At 36.6% G+C, this 15,618-nt stretch overlaps 1 protein-coding gene across 10 annotated transcripts in view; it reads left to right on the plus strand.

Annotated features, from left to right (window-relative positions):
* DOCK3 (dedicator of cytokinesis 3) overlaps nucleotides 1-15,618 on the plus strand; it is a 180,485-nt gene that overhangs the window by 50,618 nt on the left and 114,249 nt on the right. For all 10 annotated transcript variants that reach the window (XM_051627123.1, XM_051627129.1, XM_051627124.1 and 7 more), the window contains exons 6-7: nucleotides 5,184-5,332; nucleotides 11,805-11,889. In XM_051627123.1, coding sequence (XP_051483083.1) covers nucleotides 5,184-5,332; nucleotides 11,805-11,889 — 234 coding nt within the window. The remainder of the gene's footprint in view (nucleotides 1-5,183; nucleotides 5,333-11,804; nucleotides 11,890-15,618) is intronic.

A 15,618-nucleotide genomic window follows, 5' to 3' on the forward strand; every position in this document is an offset into this window, starting at 1 on the left:
CAGAAGAACCAGAGGTCCATGTGGGTGGTGCAGTGAGAGGGTAATAGTCTTTGATAAAAGCAGCACCTCATCACTTGTGATGGTTCTGTCTGGAATGGTATTTAACATGACTAGCAACATGCTTCCACAGGTACTCTCAGTGTTGTCCAATTTGGACATGTTATCACAATTCTCATGCTATTTCCAGTTGTTCTTCAACCCCCAAACTCGACAGTCCTGCAATTGTGATAATTTATTCTTCATGTAAAAAAGGAAAATTATGCTCTTCAAGCTCAGAGAGGGTCTTGCAAATGTAACCTGTGAATACTCAACACAGAAGTCTAAACACTTCCCAGAAGCATAACAGGATTACCAGCTGCACAAATCAGCTATACATATGGTTTTTTTCCTCTAGCTGGTTTACAGATCTTTCCCCTTCACTCATATTTCTGTTTTAGTTGTGCTAATCTTATTCAGAGAGATATTTGGGGCCACATGAGCTTATAGGAATATATATAGGAGATTATAGGAATAAATAGGAAAAAAACCTCCTTGAAGAAGGACAGCAGCATGGCACTAACGTTTAATAAATATTTTTTTCTTCATAATATTATATGGAGAGCTCTGAATTGGAGATAGGTTGGTTTCTTAAATACAGAAAATTGTGATACCAGCTTTAAATATTATCCACTCTCCTTCCTAGACAGTAACAGAGATCTTAGCAAAGAAAACAGCCCTTTTCAAGAACAAACAGCTTTGATAACATGAAGACTTGTCCTCCTCTATGTTACTACCATGAATGTTGCTATTGCTGTAATGTTACCTGGGGTCCTCTCTGCATGTTTATAGCTATGAAAAGCTGCATGATATTCATTTGGTTTGCAATAGATACAATGAAACACCAGGTTTTTGGACTTGTTTTTGGGTAGCTTTGATTTAAATACACCTTTTAGGATTTGGAGCAGATCAAAGAATTGTTGATTTCTGTTTGTCATAAAGGTTTTAATGTAAGAGCATTTTTAAAAAGCTTTTTCTATAGAAATGCGCAATCTGAGGAAGTTCTGAAATTATTTTAGAGGCAATCCAATTGTTGCTTCACTGTACAAAGTTTCTGGTAAAGCACATTAAATGCTCTTAAGTAGAGGAGGTGGTTAGCACAAGTTCTAAACAAATAAAATTTCTGGTACATTTCAGAGAAAAAGGAAGGAATAATGAGTGGTGAAAAGAGTTTGCATATATACTGCTAGTATAAGAATGCCCACAAATCAGCTTCTGTATAGTTTAAGTCTTTATATCACAGGTTTCAGAATTCTTGTTGTTTCTGCTTGGATTGTTGCCCAGAGTGTCAAGGATCCTTTTAATGAAGTTACTGGTGTAAATTCAACATAACTTTTAGCTCTTAGATCAAGGATTTAACTATTTGGAAGAAGCATACAGACATAGCATATCCAGAAAAAAGCTACTGTACTACTTAAGCGTAGTATATGGTGATTCAGATATGTCATTTAATCTAATATAAAGGAAAAGCTTGTAGCAACATCTCTGCGTATCCTGTAATGGCTTCATTTTGTTGTTCTGCTCTGCTTTTGCTTTTTTTATTGATGTTCCATCATTCTTTTTACCACTGAAGTTTTCCTCTTGTCATGTGTCAATATTTTAAACAATTTTAGACATTTTAATTGCCAAAGGAGTCTGAAGAATTTACGAGTAACAATGTGAGATGGTCTTTTTCTGTCACTGTAACTCTGTTCTGCTTTAATACACAATGCAAATTGAAATTCCCTCTGTGAATAAAATAGAATCCACTTAAAACAGATTTATGTTAGAGTAAATAATTTCTGTTTGAAGCTAAAAAATGTGAATATTCATAGAAGAGAACAAATGGTGTTCGTGTTAATGCATTCTCACTAATAAATAGAGAACTTCAGGATAGAAGAGTGGAAATAAAGCAAAACTGTGGTGCCCTCTTTTCTCAATCTGTTACGTGCTTGAAAGTTTAATGTTGTTCATTGAACGTTCAATCGTGTGCTGTTGAAGAGACATCAGCTCAACCCCAGACTCTTGAGAACGCTCCAGGATGGCAACACAACCTTTTGTTAATGTACTTTGTAGTTTTAATGGGGAGAAGTTGTAATTTTGTTTGTTCAGTTCTTCCTTGATATTACTTTCCTTGTTTATTTTCTGTATTTTTAAACTGTTTATTAAAGTCCATTGTAGTTCTGTAATAAAACAGGACTAGATGTCTAGGCACACATGTAGAACACAACAATATGTGCAAGTATTAATTGTGTTCTGAAATTCCTTTGCTTTTTTGTTGGTGCCAGGCTTGTACTGTCTACATCTCCCACATCAGTTTTGTTTCCAACTCTGATATTTCCTTTCATGTGCTGATGATGCTTTCAGGCTTTCAGGCTTTAACATCTAATTGAGGTACCAAACATAACAAGGAACCTGGGAAAAGCTACTCACTTGCTTTTATAAGGAAAATAATTTTTTGTGCCTTCCTCCCCCATTATAGCCTAAGGCTATAGGAAAGGTCCTAAGGGAGGGCTTTGGAGAGAGGCAAAATCCTGACTTATTTACAGAAGTGTTAAATGAAGTCATGGTAACAAAATTACTATAAATAGGTCATCTTCCATCATATACCAGCCTTTATATATTTATGTATTTATATACTTAGTATTTCCAAGTCACCAGGGGCATGGAACAGGGAGCGTGTGTTCCTGCACTGCAGCACGAAGCGGTTTGAGGGCGGTTTCTGTTCCCTGGGTGCTCAGGCCGTGCTGGGACGAGGGGTCTCCGGGGGAGTGGGAGACCGGTTCGGACCGGTTCCATCAGGGCAGCCCGAGGGAGGCTGGGGGCCTCAGGGAGAGCAGCGCTGAGGGGAGGCGGTGAGGGGGGAAGAAAGAGCAGGCACCAGCCGCAGGAGTAGCCGGGCGGGCGGGCGGCGGGGGCAGGTGTCCGGGCTGAGGGGAGGTCTGCACCGCAGCGCCCTCCTCCCGAGGGAATCCCCGGCGCTGGAGCGGGGCAGAAGTGTGGGGAGGAGGGAGGAGCAGAGAGGAGCTGCTGTGCACTGACACCCCCCTTCCCCTCCTGGAGAGGAGGGAGGGTGGAGGAGTTGGGAATGAAGGAGGGAGTTTGAGCTTGGGAACAGGGTGGGTGGGACAAGAGGTTTTAGGGAGTTTTGTCTTTGTTTTTCGGCACCCGGCTCTGTTTTAATGGGAGAAATTAATTGAATTTATTCCAAAGCTCAAGTCTGTTTTGCTGGGGTGGTAATTTGAGTGATCTCCTTGCTGTTATTGCAACCTACAAATATTTTAATTTTATTCCCTCCCCGCTCTGGCCTGTTGAAGAGGGGGAGTGAGAGCACGGCTGGGTGGGGGTCTGGCAGCCAGTAAAGGTCAACACCTCAACACCAAAACCATCTTTTCACTTTTGATCTCCATAGAGTTAATATGGAGTCATTAAATGGAAAAAAAAACAAACCCCACGATTGCCAGAATTCCACTTTTTGATGTGTGGCTGTACATATGAAGATTATTCAAGCAGTGATAAGTATTACTTAGTAGTAACAGATCAAAGAAACACAGCAAATTAATTTGTATCTGGGGAGAGTAAAGCAACAAGATGTGCTAGAGGACAGACTTGTGCTGTTTCTAAGAAGAGGGTCCTCAATTTATTGAGGCTATACAGATTCTTTGTCCTTGACACACCTTACCATTAAAAAATTCCATAAATACTTTTATATTCCAGATGAAAAACATTTGACAAATCTGCAAACGTGCATAGTGGATATTCAGGATGGACTGATAACATGCTCATTGCTTGGTAGTTTGTGACAACTTACCTGCTGGCTTGATGTGCCATTTATTTAGCTACAAAAATGATAAAGTTTCAGGTTTGTTTAGGTTTTTTCTGGAATGTGTTTCAATAGAAAACACTTATGTTTTTCTTTGTGGTTGTTTTACTATTTGATCTAATCTTGACAAATACAGGTATCTAGTATTTAGAGAGCTTTTACAAAGCACTCATTTAAAGCAGAACTGCAATCAAGGCAATCCTGGCTTGCAGAGTCTCCCTTTCAGTTCGTCTAGTCAGAGTTTTCCCTGAGTGATACTCAAGTGTTTCAGGATTTACACACAGGTAGGAATGGAGCTGTTTCAAAACAAAGCCAAAACAAGATTCAACTGCAACAGATTTTTTTTCTTATTATTTTCTTTATTCTTCTTGGGAGCTGCTGTACATTGGCTATTTTCTGCAGTATGAGACATAGCTGTGTAGATAAAAGCCAACTTGACAGACAATTCTCATCTAGCAGATTTTGGAGTAATTTTGGTACACTTCCCTATCCTATGAGTTCTTATAGGTGGCCTTGGTTGTTAGCACCAGATGTTCCTTTTTGTGGATTCCTGTGTATTTATTTCCTTCAAGGGAAGAAGGTATTTCCACTTCTGTCTATGTTTCGGGGGGTTCTTTTGGAAAGGGTTGTGGTAGTGTTTAGTTTTCCCCCACCACTACCCAGTGGTGGTAGTGTGTGGTTTTTTTACTGGTAGTGGTAATTTCTGTGGTAATTTTCCTCTTTTAAAGTAATTTTGCAGGTGAATTCTAGCATTAATTGCTTTAGTCCCTTTTAGAGTGCAGATAATGAATATTGACATCTTCTCCCCTTAATATAGTTTTACCTGGGTAAATTTTAGTAATTGGAATATAAAAAAACATTAAAAGTGGTTTTCCATTGTGGTGAATGATTGTTGTTTACTCTTAAGAACCGTTAAGGTAGCTGCTGACAGAAAACTAACTTTTCCACATCTCTGCTACTTTAAAACTGTGAAATTATTCTATAACTGGCATAAGTGATCTCTGCTGCACATAATGAATCCTCTTATTGTAGCATTAGGTTCCATCAGAAAATGGACCCCTTGGCAGACTAAGCCCTAACTTGTGAAATAAAAAGTTACTCAGTTTCGTGTCAGTTAACTCTTTTTGATAGAAACATTTTAAAGCTTGTACAAACTGTATTAATGTTACTCTAGGGTAATAACATGAAAATTTGGTAACTTATTAATCTCTTTCTCTCTTTTCTTTCTTTCTTTTCTCACACTCTTTCCATATTTATTTCTCTTCTCCCCTCTTCCTCTCCCTCTCCCCTTCTTTTTATTTCTCTCTCTCTCTTCCCCTCTCCTCCCAAAAATATGCCTTTACAGAAGCATAAGGTAGATCTGTTCTACAAACTACGCCATGTGATGAATGAGCTCATTGACCTACGCAGGCAGCTGCTGTCAGGTCACTTGACACAGGATCAGGTGCGAGAGGTCAAGAGACACCTCACAGTGAGGCTGGACTGGGGCAATGAGTAAGTATAGGTACCACCTGGGTACTATTTGTTCTAATTACTTTTAAATAGCTTTTATTGAAAAAAAAAACCCTAAAAAATACTTCTAGTAGTATTTGTATACAGGTAGAACATTTCATTATTTGGAAATCAAATATAACTTTTTACAGTGATTTTATTGTATAGTCCTGCTATTTCTATAACCCTAGCTGTTTGCTTATTAGTAGGCCTTTCCTAAGGCTTTCTGCATTTTAAAGAGGTTAAGGTCAATTCACTTTGTATCAATATAGTGAATACTGGGCCTGGGAGAATGTGTTCACAGATACTAAACCCCCACTTGTCAGTTAAGCATTTTAATGGCTGGTGCAATAACTAGGGAATCTCACTATCAATGGTGTCATTGGAGCTGTGGTTATGATATTTTGACTTCTAATATAATACATAATTTTTGTATTTGGCAGTTGATTACATTTCTCAGAGGTTTATACTCTTCTTGGTCAGTTCCACAGTGAATTTGTGGGGAGGTTTTTTTTAAAGCCAAAGATGACTGCGATTCAGACAGAAGCTGAAACAGTAATAAATTGCAGTTAGACAAAAATTGTCCCTTCACTATAATTGGTTTTGTTCTGAGATGTAGCGTATCAGACAGGTAAGTTTTGCATGACATGCGTAGGACCTTTTCAAAGGAAATACCATCCTCCTAAAGCATGTAGTGACTGATTTTCAAGTAGGAGTAGGATTAGTGCTAATTAACATACAAGGGGGAGGAATTCTGTAAGGTGAGAGCTAAGGAAGAAAGTAACATGTTTTTTTTATGACTCCTTTCCTTGGTCACCTACTTCAGGACACCCTCTGAGAGACATACTTAAATACATCCATTAAGACTTAGTTAGCTGCCGTGCTGCATTTAATTTCTCACTTGTTCCAAGACAGCTCTGAAGGACACAGACTAATAGATCGCATCAAGTCATTATTCTCTAGTGCAGAGTTACAGATATTATCCATTATCATTCCCAGCAGAGTAAATGAGAACCAAGAAACCCTTTTTGAACGTATTTCCTAAATGTTTTTGGTCAGAGTGCAACAAGAAGCTGCAAAAATGTAGGAAGACAAGATGGGGTGAGTAGACAGAAGTGCAGAAATTAAGAGAATAGGTTGTTCAATAAGGTGGATATAGAAATATTTTTCTTAAATAAACATTAAATCATTAAATACTAAATACATTAAAGCTATAAAGGTAAATCTAATGCATTAAAATGATGGAGAAGCATCAATTAAATAGTAAATATAAATATATTTATTATTAAATTCATCTGCTCAGGATGCTTGTTTAGGAAAAAAAAATTCTTTGTTTTTTACCATATAAAACAGCACCTGACATCCCTAGAGAAAAAGGTACATGATATCAGTTACATGCTTAAACAGAAGAGGGTATCTATAAAGGAACTGCTTAAAACGGCAAATTATTTAACATATATTTAATTTAATTCCCATAAAATTTGTAGGAGAGGTCTGTTATTTTATCTCCCCTCTCTTAAGTTTTATCATGAAACTCATTGCCACATGTCTTAATCTGTTAAAAAAACCCTAATTATATTTTAATACATATTCACATAGTACTGCCCTTTCTCAAACAATATAATATGTTCATTGCTTATTCTGTCATACTTGAGATTTGCAAATACAATAAATGAAAAATGTTGCTATTAACATGCATTGCTGATAACTGAGAAGCTTAAATACATGCAATTTGAGCAGGTCTGTTTTATTCAAAATAGTACAATCTTAACAGGAGGAATTCTGTGACCAAGTAGCTGTTGGGTAGCGGGTCATCTTACGTGTCTAATACCTAGCACGGATACTTATTTAGTGTAAAGCTACTTTTATCCTGGCCGTGCTCATTAATGCATTGTATTATTTGGGAAGGAGTGATGCAAACCTTAAATTTACATTTCCTGTCACCAACAGTTAGGGTTTTTTCAGTTTGGTGAACTGGTATAATTTTACCTTAAATATACTGACAGCAGTTCTGGTAGTTGTGTTCTCATAGGACTTGGTGGGAGGGACAGGTACGCTCCTTGGATTAAGTTAATGATTTTTTGGTGAAAGAAGCGATTTAGAACGTTTTCAGAAGTACCGCAGTAAACTACTTCTGCTTATTTTTAATACTTAGTGTAAATATTAAGAAGGTTTGCTTTGTAGTTTTATCTGTTAAAACTGTAGGAATGTAATTTATATTACAACAGTTGCTGCTAACCTTTTGTATTGTTGCTAGTCATTCCCATCATGCAATACGGATTTCCAGTCATTGTAGCAATTTACTTTTCTGGTGTTTGCATTTTCTTTCTCCCCAGTGTGATCCTGGATGCATCCTTTTTGTGGTGCTTTGTTACCTCTCCCAGTTTCCCCCAGTTAGCCATTTTTTTTTAGCCATATAAGATGTGGGATAGATACTTACTTGATCTTTAGGCTCAGAAACAGAGTAGGGGAGGGGGAGCCACCAGTACTTAGAGATCCTGGACAGATAAAAGCCATAAACAAGATGAGTTTGTGAGCTCACGTTACTTTTTATTCAAAGGTTATTCTTTTTCCATAAAATGTTATTAAAGTCATTACATTAAAATAAATTTTCCAAATAGTTGCCATAAATTCTGCACAGAAAGATCGACAGAGAGCCAGGAGTTATAAATGAGTGTTTAAAAAGAAAGATGAGGGGGGAATATGTTAGAAATAAATCTTTCACACTGTCACACAAAGAAAATGAAACACTGTTTTAAAGTCGTCTTTCTCTTGCCTCAGAATTGCAGTTGGAAAGCCAGAGGCAGATGCAGTGTTAGTTCCTACAAACTACTAACATGTGTAACAGTGTAGAGAGAGTAGTGTGATCCCATGAAGTAAGCACAGTTTTTAAACTCAAAAGTCCTGCGTTGTATTTCTCATGTCCTAAAAAGAGTATTTTTAAACTTTGAGTGACTTATTTTCTTGACACATTTTTCTTGATGTGAGTAATAATTACTTCCTGGTAGTGTCATACAATGCACTGGAGGCAGGTGGTAAATGTACATATGAGGTCATAATACCTACAAATCAGTTCAAAAAATAAATTCTTATTACAGTAGTTGTCATTGTTACATCAAAGGTGATCAAAATAGGAGTGCACTATTTAAACACCCATAATGAAATGCCTTTAGGAAGGCTAAAGAAAGAACAGTTGCCATTTCTGCCTAAATACATAACATGTTTTCGCTTTCCTGAATGTACCTGTAGAAATGATTGAATTGGGATTAAGATCGTAAGGAACTGTCTCGAATGTCAGTCTTTGAGGAACACCTTAATAACCTCTCTCTGTAGTCTGATGCTTCCATGCTTAGAATATTTCCTGCCATTCAGATCCTCACTAAGATTACTTACCTTCATCTCATCACCTTCATTTTAAGAAATAATTTCCTGTCTAGCATTACATCAGTGCTTTAATAATTTCTTTGTAGATTACAGCCTCTGCAGTTTCTTTGTGTACAAAACAACTTAATTCTGTCGAAGAAAACTATTGGGTTGTATTTAGCACATTCTAATTTTCACAAACATATTCTTTGTGCATTTCGTTTTCCATGGAATTTTGTATTGTATTTCCCTTGAGGTTGTTTTGAAATTCTGCACATAGTTTATATGAATCACAGTCAGGACTATTTCCTTTCACCACCTTTATAAATGTGTTTGTGTAAGAGAAATGTGAATTTCATTTAATGAGGCTTTGATGTAGTGGGAGAAGGAATGTAAGGAAAACTCGTGGCTGCACCAGAGTAAAGGTAAAGCACCTGGTTTTGGAGCAAACGAGATGACATCGTGCACCCTCTAGAGATGTGATGAGTTATTCCAATCTGTTCATCAAGCCTGGATGTTCATCTTAAAGACATTCTGTAGTCAAATGGCATTTCTGCAAGGTTCTTCTAGGAGGAGGTGTTATGACTTGTAGTTTTAAGAATTCTAAATGGGGTGTGTAGCATTTGTATTCTGAATAAATGAAAACATTAGGAATTAAGATCATTCTTTGAAATGACCATTAAAACCAAGTTGATTTTCTTGGGCTCAGTTAACCCGTAGTAGAATTGCATGTTCATCCCTTTCAGTATTAAAAATTAAAAATTCAGTAAAAAAAATGCTAGTAGTTTTGTCGTTTGACTTGTCTTGTTTGAGAGAAAAGTATCTAGCGATCTTGGTTGATGGATTTTTTAACTTTTTTTTTCCCCCCAAAGAAAGGAAAAAACTGAAGACTTCTGTGTGGAAGTGGAGGAATATCTAAATGTCAGCTGGATTTATCCCAGCCATATGCTGTGAAGACACAGTTGATAGGCTTGGGGACATTTTGTAGGTATATTTGGGAAATATTTTTGAAAGGCAGTTCAATGTTAAGGCAAAACAAAAAAGCACATGAATTTCCTTGTAAAAGAAAGTATTGTGGAGAGAGGAGCTGTCAAATAAACAAGACAGCACACTATCTAATTTTTATGCATGCTATGTTTTGGAGAAATACTGCTTGGCAGCTGGTACTCTGCTATTCCCACAGTAGTTGAGAATAGAGTGAAAGTGGGACGCTGACTGTCCTTGCCAGTTGAGGCGTTCGGTTGTCGGTCCTTTGCGAACAAAAAATAATTGATACAAGTGCATAAACAAATGCATACAAATATATATTGATACAAATGCATAAACCTCAACTTTCCACCTGCACCATAAATGCCAGCATGTCAGTACTAAAGCAAAAGACACCTTTATTTGCCAGGAGCAAGTATTGCACAGGATTAACATAGTACTAAAGAATGAGAATCTTCTGGGCTGGAAATCCATGATATTAAGGGATTTAACTAAAAATAGGAGGGCAGGTAAGTTTCACAGTGATGCTACTGCAGTTGTGTTGAACATTACTGAGTAGAAAGTAATACCTTTGACATGGATCGAGTGAGGAGTCCAACCAGTTTGACCTCAGGTCTCTAGATTATGAGAGTACAATATCTGGCTATGATTAGCTTTGACAGGCTTTGTTTCTGTGAAAGTTTGTAAATGTAATGCACTTAAAAGCGGTTTTGATATCATTAGAAAATAGTTTATTAATATCTGTATGTTGAGGATAAATTATTTTATAAATATACCTCAGGGGTCAGTGGGTGGGCACATCTGAGTGACTACGTAGTTTGGAGGAGCTTTAGGTATTCAGATTCAGGAAAATTTCTGTAAATGAATATGAGGAGATTAAACTTTTAAAAAATACCTCTGAAGTGGACTCTTAGGATATTGCTGGTTTTACCTCTTACAATTTTATTCTATTTTTGGACTTTCTGTTATAAGCAGGCTTAAATGGCAGCTACAGTGAAGTATTACCCGGTGCATTCTTATTTCAGTCTTTTTTTGTTTGGTAAACAGATAAATTAACTTTGGTCTTTCCAGCTGCAGTTTTCAGACACTGCTCCCAGGCCAGGGATAACTTGTGTTTAATAGGTTCAACAAAAACAAAGTGTATAAAAAGTGTATAACCATCACTTTCACTGTTTAAAAACTTGGTTTTCTTATTAAAACTCCATTGAAGAAGGAAAGTTGTTACTTTCTCCATTGAAAATATAATTGGTCTTGTCAAAGAACTAAAAATGTGGAAATTCCAGTTTGTCAGTACAATATTTTAATGGTAGTTATAGTACTGTGTAACAGCTGTTTCCCAGCAAGTGGACCAGGGCTGAGCTATGTTTTTGAGATAGGGTGGTTTAGGAATACAATTAAAGAAGGATAACCTGAATAAGCAAAGTTTCAAAAAATATTGTAGAGTTGGGAAACTTAAGAGAAATGATCAAAAGTACAGTAGTCAGCAGAGGTGACTGGGATCTGTACAGAAATACCTTAGAGGTTTTTTCAAATACATTTGTTCATTTGCCATCAGGAATAGGTCTGTGCAAAATGTTTCCTTCTCTGATTTCTATGTGTTACAAATGCAGATTAAAATTTTTGTTAATTTTGCAGTGATTGCTTATTATAAAAAAAATTAAAAATTGCTATATTTATACAGTGGTAAAGCTGGGGGGGTTAGTTGCATGAACATCAGGACTTTTAAATCAGCTTTCCAAGACACAGTATCTATTTTCATACCTGAGCAGGATTACTAATAGAATGTTTTCGTTATCTAGTGAAAGAAACTACTCAAATAATGCAGCAGAAACCAGAGCACGAACATCATTTGCCTGCTGCATTTCCCTGTGTGAAATTAACTTGTTCAGGATACTGCACTAATTGCTAGAGCTCCACTGAAGTCAGTGAACAAGAATTACCAAATTCATAGTGGGTTTTTAATTTCATATTTGCTTTTAATTTTATTTAGAAGGATTATATTTAGGTTTAATGGTTAACAGTTGCAAAAAGACTTAAATAGTTTAGGGTTTCTTTTGGTTTTGCCCTTGCGAAAGTAGGTAACAGCAAATATATTATACTTACCATTGTTTCTTCTTTTTTGCAGACATTTGGGCCTAGATTTAGTTCCTCGGAAGGACTTTGAGGTTGTGGATTCAGATCAGATCAGTGTTTCGGACCTTTATAAAATGGTAAATAATCTGTGGGAGATTCCTTTGAGTTTTCACTTTGAAAGGGAAAAAGGTTTTATTCTTTACTGCTACATATTTTCTTGATTAGAATAGTGTGATTAACTGAATGTCTTTGTGGTTTGCACCCTAACCACCAGAATAGTCGGTGTCTCTAGTATCCTGAGTTTAATAAGAATGAACCAAATTTGTTTCACAAATGGCATGCTTATTTACATTTTCATTTGAATGTACAAAATAACATGGTATGAAAACTGAAGAAGGTAACTTTGAATGTTGTTTCTTCTTACAGTTTTCTTGGTTTTTAAATCTACTGTTTCAGAAGCAAAAAAAGTTTTACAAAACCTATCCATCATACAGAGCTAATGGGAGTCTTTTTAAATCTTTGATCTTTGTTGCTAAAATCAATATAGTAGCATTAAATGAATTAGCAGTAATCTTCTTACATTTATTTGTAGAATTAAAGAAAGAGAGGGCTGAAAAATCTTAGGTCATTCAGTCCATTCTCCTGTGTAGTGTCAGGATCAACTGTCTGTGTCATTTATGACAATTTTTTTCTGTTTCTAAAAATTTCCACAGCCTACCCAGGAAATCTTTTTGCTCAGTTCACTGTTCTTATGGTTTGTAACTTGTATTAATGGTGATAGGCATAGACATTTCTCACTGCAGTTAAGCTTCACATCTTCCAGTCATGTCCACAGAAAAACAAATTACTCCTGCCTGTTTGCACCAGCCTTTATGTACTTAAGACTTCTTAAGTCCCATTGAGTCTTCTTTTCATTAGACTAAAGAACCCTGTTTCTTTCAGTATTTCCTTATAGGTCAGGTTTTCTGGTATTTCTCTGGTTCCTGCATGTATTCTGCAGATGTCATATTACATAATCAGCGCTTTGCCACCACCTTTATTTTGAATTCTGTCAGGTGGGAAATAATACAAAATCTTGGAAGCTCCAGAGGTTAACTGTGGTGGTATCTCACAGTGGTCTATTATGGGAAAGCACCGTGAGCCAGACAGATGTCCTGGCAAATTTTATTGATGTATTATTAAGAAGGCTAACAGATTGTCATGTTTTTGGGTTACTTGATCATTCCTTTGAACAGCAATTGTTAACTTGCTGGCAGCAACGGAACTGCTTTTTGTTGTGTGATCTAGTGTTGATAAACTTACTTTAATTATTTAAAGCTTCTCGAGGCTGGACTCCATCAACAGTTTCTGAGCCCAGAAAGTCCATGAGAGCCACTATTTGAGGAGAGTCTGCAGATGAGGAAGAATATTTAAGTGAAAAGTCTGCTTTTAAGAGTTGCATAGATAACAAACAACTTTGAAACATGGCAAAGATTTTTCAGCTCACAGAAAAGGAGAGGAAGGGTGGAGACCAGTTAATGAGTTAATTTAGGCAAAACTAGCCCTTGAACATTAAGGCTATCTCTGTTGTGTGTCATTGTCCCTCAGAAAACGTATGTGGTGCATTTGAGTAAGAGTACTGGGATTTTCAGGAAAAGTAGTACAATTCCATCATTGCAGTGAGGCTCAGATTCTAACCTTATTTGTCACTAGCACAGTCTCATTAGTACATAGCAAAGTTAAAGTTGTTTTAGAAATGCAAATTGTGCCATTAATGAATTATAAAGCTACTAATGCATTTCACAGTTTAACTACTTGAATTCTTATTAGTGGACTATGTAGGATATGTTTAATATCTTGCAAAGAAAATACGAGTTTTTCTACATAAATGTTGCAGTTTCACTCACTTCCAATAAACTTTTGATTTCCTATTTTAAAATGGTTTTGGCTTTCAGCTGGCTAAGAGGAGGGAGTGATAGGGCTGTGTCCAGGTGGGTTTTTTGTTTTTCCAGATGTGCTCCCTGAAACAAAGGATTTTTTGATTCTTTGCACCATATAACAGTGAATTTTGTGGAAAGAAATAAAAAATACTACATAAGAAATATTGAAGTACGTGACTCTCTAGTACAATTTTTAATTTTTAAATCTGATTTGCCATAGTCGAGTGCGAGTTTGGTGCTATTACAGCAGTTTTCCTTCAAATAGAGCATAGAAATAACTCGGTACAAAATTCAGTCAGTAATGACTTGGAGAATGCAAGATATGTTGCCAACAGGATTGCTTTCTTAGTCTGTGTTTCATTCTGAAGATATTTTTACACTGAATGCTTGTAGTACAGCAAATAGCTAATATTTAATTATCAGAGGAGTCTGATTATGTCACCCATCTTAGTCATGAAGAAAATGTCTGCAGCACAGTTTGCTGCTCAGATCTGTGCTGGTATCAGGACATGACCATTAGTCAGTTCACACTTCACTGTTCCTTGAGTTTGTAGATTCACAAAGACAGTGCTGTCTGATCACATCAAGGTCATAGTCAGGAGGCAATTTCAGGAACTGAAACAGCTGAAAACCTATTACTGTTTTAACTTAAATTTGGCAGGCATTGAAGGAAGGGGGTATTGGTGGCTTTTTGTTGTTTTAGGGTTTTTTATGTGGTTTTGTTTTTACTATTTAACAAAAACCCAGGGAGAGATTCCTTCTTAGTCCTGGCAAATACTCGATGGGTTCTCGAATGATGAGGTTTTATGTTGTAAAATAATCTTGTGGGATTAGTTGGAAGAGCCCAGTTATGTTCTCATATTTGCAGGATTGTAGAATGTTATATGTACCATAGAAAACAGTCTCATAATAGCAGAACAGTGGATGAGGTAACATGTTAAACTTTCCTATCTGTGACAACAACTTCAGGCAATTTTTACAGTCATTAGACTTACCAATACTTTTCTTGGTAAATTCTAAATTTTAAGATTTGAGCGTCTCTTCTAGCTCTCATTTTTCATTTCTAAGTATACTTGTGACAACTGTATTAATCTCGTTGTCAAAACTGTTGTGCTTTGAGGCCTTGTACGTCCTGTTTCTTCAGGTTACTTGTGGTGAAGCCAAGTACATAGTGACTTTAGGGTGCACGGGGTCTGTCAGAAATCATTGCTTTACTCCTGAAGGAAACCAAATTGCCCTTCCTTTGTGGCAGGATATGTGGTTTTAACTAATACAATGGAACACTCCTTCAAAATTTACATTACTTCAGAAATTGTGGGAAAATACGTTGTCAGAATTCTGCCACAGAGCTCAGTGCTGGAGTTGCCACTAAATTGAAGCTGTCGTTTAGCAACAGAAGTCCAGCAGAATGTCAGAAACACTTGGACAGCCCTTTTTAGTGAAGGGGATTGCAAGACACAAATGTCTGGAGGCATTTGTAACAATCAGAAATGTTAAAACTTGGCAATGAAATATGTTTTGCCTTTCTAGAAATGTATTGATTTATATATGTGTCTTCAGGATGACTTTAAGAGGTGCATGAAAGGCACAACTATTGGTTATGTTACTGCTAGGTCTCAGCCATTTCTTTCAACTATTAAAAAAATACCCCAACTTGACCAGACTTCCTAAAAAATAGACAAATTTCAAATTAATGCTGCCATCACCTTATAATTGCTTATTCTTGATTCAGACAGAAAGTGAGATTGGCAAGAATGAGTAGTTATAAAACTTGAAAATAGAGACTTTAATTGCTTGAAACTGCTTTCAGAGAGGATCTCTGCTTCAAAAAGGAAAAGAACTGGACACAAACTTTGCAGGAAATTCATAAAATCTTGGTGATTTTGTTTGTTTGACAAAGCAGATTGTCAGAGGATAGATTTCTGGACATTTGTTTCTAAACCCTAG

Source organism: Apus apus, chromosome 9 (genome assembly GCF_020740795.1).
Source record: "Apus apus isolate bApuApu2 chromosome 9, bApuApu2.pri.cur, whole genome shotgun sequence".
Lineage (NCBI taxonomy): Eukaryota > Metazoa > Chordata > Aves > Apodiformes > Apodidae > Apus > Apus apus.